General features: G+C 42.8%; 1 protein-coding gene across 1 annotated transcript; it reads right to left on the reverse strand.

The window, feature by feature from the left end:
• Positions 1–609: 609 nt before the first annotated feature.
• On the reverse strand, positions 610–4,918 carry LOC308159564 (F-box only protein 47-like; the record flags this gene model as incomplete). Its single annotated transcript, XM_080533379.1, has 10 exons — positions 610–719; positions 898–1,057; positions 1,211–1,353; positions 2,294–2,434; positions 2,631–2,804; positions 2,969–3,077; positions 3,163–3,264; positions 3,430–3,506; positions 3,762–3,914; positions 4,711–4,918. The coding sequence occupies 10 exons, from the start codon at positions 4,916–4,918 to the stop codon at positions 610–612; spliced, it is 1,377 nt and encodes a 458-aa protein (XP_080389505.1).
• Between the last annotated feature and the right edge of the window lie 707 nt (positions 4,919–5,625).

Here is a 5,625-nt window from a genome sequence, read left to right on the forward strand (position 1 = left end):
TCATAGATACAAATACATTAAAGGACATCAAGACCACAATGCATGTGTTTAATCTGAATACATATTTATTAGATAAATATTAGAATGTCACATCATCTAACTACATACAATTTAGCAAGACTAAAAATCACAATTTGTTCTTCTGACCTGTTTAGAATATGAAATGGTTGTACATAGTGTACACAACAAGACTGCCACTTCATGGGGCAATCACTTTAGATTGTACCTTTATAGTATGTTTTGCCAAATTTTTTGTAAAAACTGTACATTCGCCAAAATTGTACAAACTTTAAATTTGGTAACAATGTTTAGGACCCATTCAAGGTCCCATGTCCCCTTTGCCCCAATTATTTATACCTTAAAATGGCATTTATTATTTGTATTTGTTGAACCTTCATAAAGTACACAGGTAATAGAGAAATACACAGAAGTTTAATATTACACAAAGCAAAACAAATGTGTCTTTTTTTCCCCATTCTACCCCCGTACGTACGGAGAGGTAGATAAAGTATTTTACATTAAATGAACAGGCGCGGACTCGTTTTCCCAAATCAAAGTCTCTTCTGACAGGAGCTGTAAGCTATATATACACTACTCCTCTCCTCGATCTCACTCTTTTGTGAGGAACATGTCGAGAATCACAGTGTGGAAGTGAGCACTGGCGTTGAGGAGGCTGCAGAACTGGCTCTGGAAGATCTCAAAGTCTTCTTGATGGTTATCTGTGACAAGATCGTTGACAGTTAGAAATCCGCATATGTCTACTTATTTTAACTGTTTTTCTATTAATGTGTTCCCAAATAATATGCCCTTAACTTTAAGATTATTTTAGTGCTACAAAGCTTGAAGGAATCTGGACCCTGATCTGATACGATAGTCTAAGTGACTATAACAACTCACCAGCCACCATAATCTCGTACATATTCATGGCAACGCCTGAGAACATGTTTTCCACGGCCTGGATGAAGGACCACTTGTCAGCAGAGGAGGAGAACACCTCACACACCTGCTGCACCATCTTGACGGACCAGTTCATGGAGTACCCGTCCTTCTCACACACCTGAGAGGGGTAACCAGAAATGTCAGTAGCTCAGGCCGGTTCAGGCAGTACCTTCCGTTAAGTGGGCACAAAATGGGGGAAATGTGTCTCTTAGGTTAAAAGATACCGGAACCCTAGAGCAGATAATAAAGTTATTTAGCAGCAGTGACTGACCAGTACGAGGTACACAATGAGTCGTGAGCTCTCAAACAGGCGTCCATTGAGGGCCTTGCTGGCCAGCACGCTGTAGCACACGCTGTTCCCACACAGGAACAACAGACGAGCCACATTCTCCATGTGCCATGCCTGGGGAAGGACTGGAGGCCAACAGAACCAGCACAAAACAAAACAACTGTCATTCATACACACAGCATTCACACTTTACATTAACATTTTTGACATTTAGCAGACGCCTTTATCCAAAGCGACTTACAAGCGCAGTACATTTATCGCAGCCCGGTACACACATAAAGATAATCTGGCCGATTTTGGCCCAATTTCCCCCCTTCCGACCAAGGACAGCAAACGCCCGATTATCGGATGGCTCTAAAGATTATCCTACAAGATTATCCTGTGGTGTGAGGTGTGTTAAGAGTCAATTTCTCCCGACAATCTGCTCGGAAAATGGTCGGGGCCGACGATCATAAATATTAGACGTGTTCAATATTTACGATCAAAAGTCTTCTTGTCTGTGGTCAAAACTGACAACTCCCAAGTCCGATTGTGACGTGGAATGGAATGTAGCCACTCAAGAAGCCAGCTGACTGACGCGTCTTCTTCTTTTCGTTCTTCTGCACTTTATTTTCCCTGTAGCACATGGCTGCCTCTACAGGTCAGTCAGGGTACTACTACCCTGTTCACGCGAGACTCCAGACTGTCGGAGGACAGATCTTTATGCATGTGGTTGTATATTGGAGCACACCACACACAATACGATCAAGACTGTTCAATCCATGATTTTTTATCTTCATGTGTGGGGTCTCTCTCAGATAATCAGAAAATCCTTATATGTGTACCAGGCTTAAGGTAAGTGAATCATCTATACATCAGTCATCATCGCACATGATGGTGCACTCACCATTTGCTTAGTGAAATCTATAATCCTATGGTAATGGTACATACTGTACGTGTGGACTGACCAGACATACAGTATATACAGTATACAGACAAAAGAGTGTAAAAGGTTTGTCTACCATTCCTGGGTGTGTAAAATATAATCATTCAAAGTTGCCAAGTCCTCTGGGCTACTGCAATTACCTATGAGCTCCTCCAGGATGGCCATTATGGTGTCGGTGGTCCAATCTTTGGCTTCCAGGTCGCTGTGTAGCAGGATGAGAGCCTTGGCCAGGTCGGACTGGGCCACCCCAGCACGCAGCTGCTCCTGCCAGCCTAGCGAACCTGGAAAGAACATTCCCTTACACTACACATACACTTTGCCTTGCAACTCTGGCCAACCAAAAAACAAGCATTTCATTTGTTATTATTAACATTAGAATTTCACCATGTAATTACTAACAAGTGATTTATATACTGTACAAAAGTGCACCAGTTTTTTTAAGGTAGAAACCGAGAAGGCCCATGTTGTCCCTCTCACCGTCTGGTAGCAGTGGTCCGTAGAGGATGAACAGCAGCCGGGCTTGGCTGACAATGGGCCAGGGTTTCAGGATGCGGGTCAGCCAGAACAGAGTGTCCTTGCTGTTCTTCCAGGGGTCCAACAGAACCTGTCTGCAGAACAGACGGATCTGTTGCTCCAACAGCTGACATGAACCTGAGGGAGAAAAAAGACATACGGATCACTCACGTCTCTCACACTCTTTCAATTAGCCTTTTTGTTTGTTTCTCTCTCTCTCTCTCTCTCTCTCTCTCTCTCTCTCTCTCTCTCTCTCTCTCTCTCTCTCTCTCTCTCTCTCTCTCATAGGGACAGACACTCACCTGGCTTTCCTGTGACCACTGACATGATTTTCTGGGGTAGATTTGTGAAGTCGCACAGGAAGTTGAAAACTCTGGGCCACTCCAGCTCATCCCAGCCGGCTATCAATGTCTGTCAGTCAAACATTAACCATCTCAATACAGGATTCAGCCTTTGATATTAAATTGTCTGATGTTCTTTGTAACTAGTCTCTCACCTGTAGAAACGCTCCATAGCTGGAGAAGCCTTGGCATTGCACTGTTCTTGGCATTTCTTGGCTGTTCTTGGCAATGCACTCTTCCATCATGAAGCAAGGAACCTGAGTGGGAGGTAACAACTGTGTTAGTCTAAGTAAGGTTAACTAGAAAATAACAATCTATTCAATGTTGTCAACTGTTTGGTTTGTTTAGAAATGTGAGAATGTTTGTAGAGCACACACAGCTAAACATTGCCTCATCTGTCCTCCCTCACCTCTCTGTCTTACCTGTGAAAACTTGCTATATATGAACGTTAGCCTATCCTTTGTTGGCAGCAAGAGGGTACATCTCTTGAACAATAAACCTGAAACGATGAGCAAAAACCACAAGAATGTAACATAGTGACTATATTTGCCAACCAGGACCACTTGCTTTCCTCATCGGACCCCCTATGAAAGGAGATAGAAATAATACTTTGGTCTATCTACCTGATAAAGAATTACAGCAGAAATAATGTGGCTCTGAATATTAGTTTATTATAAACATGTGTGTTCTTGGCCAACCAACTAAGTAAAATAAAGGTAAATTAATCAAATAAAGCTGTTGAGGAGCCTCTCACCCAGCGATGTGTAGTGTTCTAGTGAGGACACCTCGGTGGAGTGATGACACCCCTGTACGATGATCCTCTTCCTCCAGGTCTGAGTGGAGACATAGCCCATGATGTAGCGACTGATGGCCTTGGACACCATGCTCAACACACTGATCTGCAACACTTTACCACAACAAACAACGAGGCAGGGAGAAACATCTCATTATAGTTTTTCTCAATTGCTAAAACACATTTCACAAAACTTTCCTCCATTTTCACAAAACTCTAAACACAACACACTTTTCTAAAGCTACATAATCAAAACTACACTACAGAGGATCCATTACACACAACAATACTCACTGAAAACAATGTTCAGGGTGTGATGTTTATTTATTTATGGAACTATACCACACACACACACACACACACACACACACACACACACACACACACACACACACACACACACCACAATCATTTGCAACAAGTGTCTTAAATTTTGAGTCGTTATGTTTAATGAATGAAGCTAGGTGTGTTCATTGTGTTCAACATTTTGCTGACTGTGGCAAGCATTTTGCATCACATGAGCTTTAATTTCAGAATTTGAGCAGAGTTTTTTGCAACTTGTGTTTTAGCAAGACAAAATGTGTTTAGATTTATGAGAAAAGGAGGATTGTGTTTTGTGAATTGTGTCTTCATGTGAAATGTGTTTATGGTTTTGGCAAATGGGAGCTAGTTTTATTAAATGTGTTTAGAGAACTGGTCATTTGGTTTAGAGAATTGGCTTTTGTGTTTTAGCAATTGGGAAAAACTGTCATTCAGATGCACGTCATTGGAGCTATACATATGTAAGACCATTTAGTACCCTGCCCCTGGTAACGGCTTCAATCAGAATAGTTCAGCCTCATAGACATGTCTCATCTAAATAATCATAATTCACCCATCCTGAAAAATGTCCAAAGCAAACAGAACCCACCAGAGAGTCTGTCCAGGATCATGTCAAAGACCTCGGGGGCCAGCCGCTCAAAGAAACAGTCGCTGGCCCGAACCTGACGACTCTGACTGCGGGTCGTGATGGTCCTGACGGGATACGGCCGGCGTCTGCGGTGATACTTACCGGCGTCTGGGGGATACGGCCGCCGTCTGCGGTGGGTCACCGTGAATTTCCTTGTCACTTTCGCCATAATAACTGGAATACTGTCAAGCCTTTATTGTCCCACAGATAATCTAGAAGCGAAAGGAAATAGCTAGTTAGTTAAACATGGTGGTTAGCCACAAACTGAAAAGTTGCTGGCTAGGCTAGCTGCATGAACTTACCTAGCTGAGGAGAATGGCACTTGTCAATAAACCTTTGAAATTGTTGCCTTACTGAGCTTTAAATGCTCCTTCACAAGCTGTTATGTGTTCTGGTAAATATTGACACCACTGACATGAGACAATATAATAATAAACTATAATATATCTAAACTAAAGTCACCGACAGTTTTACCTCAGCCAGCGAGCTGCTATTGAGCTTGTGTGCTGCACAGTTCCTGCTCCCTCGCGAGGACACTCGCTGAACAACAAGGGGTGCGTTCGTAAATACGCTCTGGAAATCTGATCAGCACTCATGGAATGCCTGTTGTTCAATCAAATTACTTGGTCCGTTTATGACGTTGAACCCAGTGTGCGTTCCGGCGCTCTCAGAGCAAATGTACGAACGCACCCAAGGAGCGCTACCGCGCCGTCATCTCGAATGAATGAATGGTCTTTATTGTCATTAATATAGTACAGGTACCATACAACGAAATTTGGGAGGGGGGGGGGCTCCCCTGGTGCTAGGAAAAAAAACTAAAAACAAGAAGGGAAAGGAGCTGGTTTACATAAATAAAGGCTATGTACACTATCCACT

Source organism: Nansenia antarctica, assembly GCF_963989245.1.
Source record: "Nansenia antarctica genome assembly, chromosome: 1".
Lineage (NCBI taxonomy): Eukaryota > Metazoa > Chordata > Actinopteri > Argentiniformes > Microstomatidae > Nansenia > Nansenia antarctica.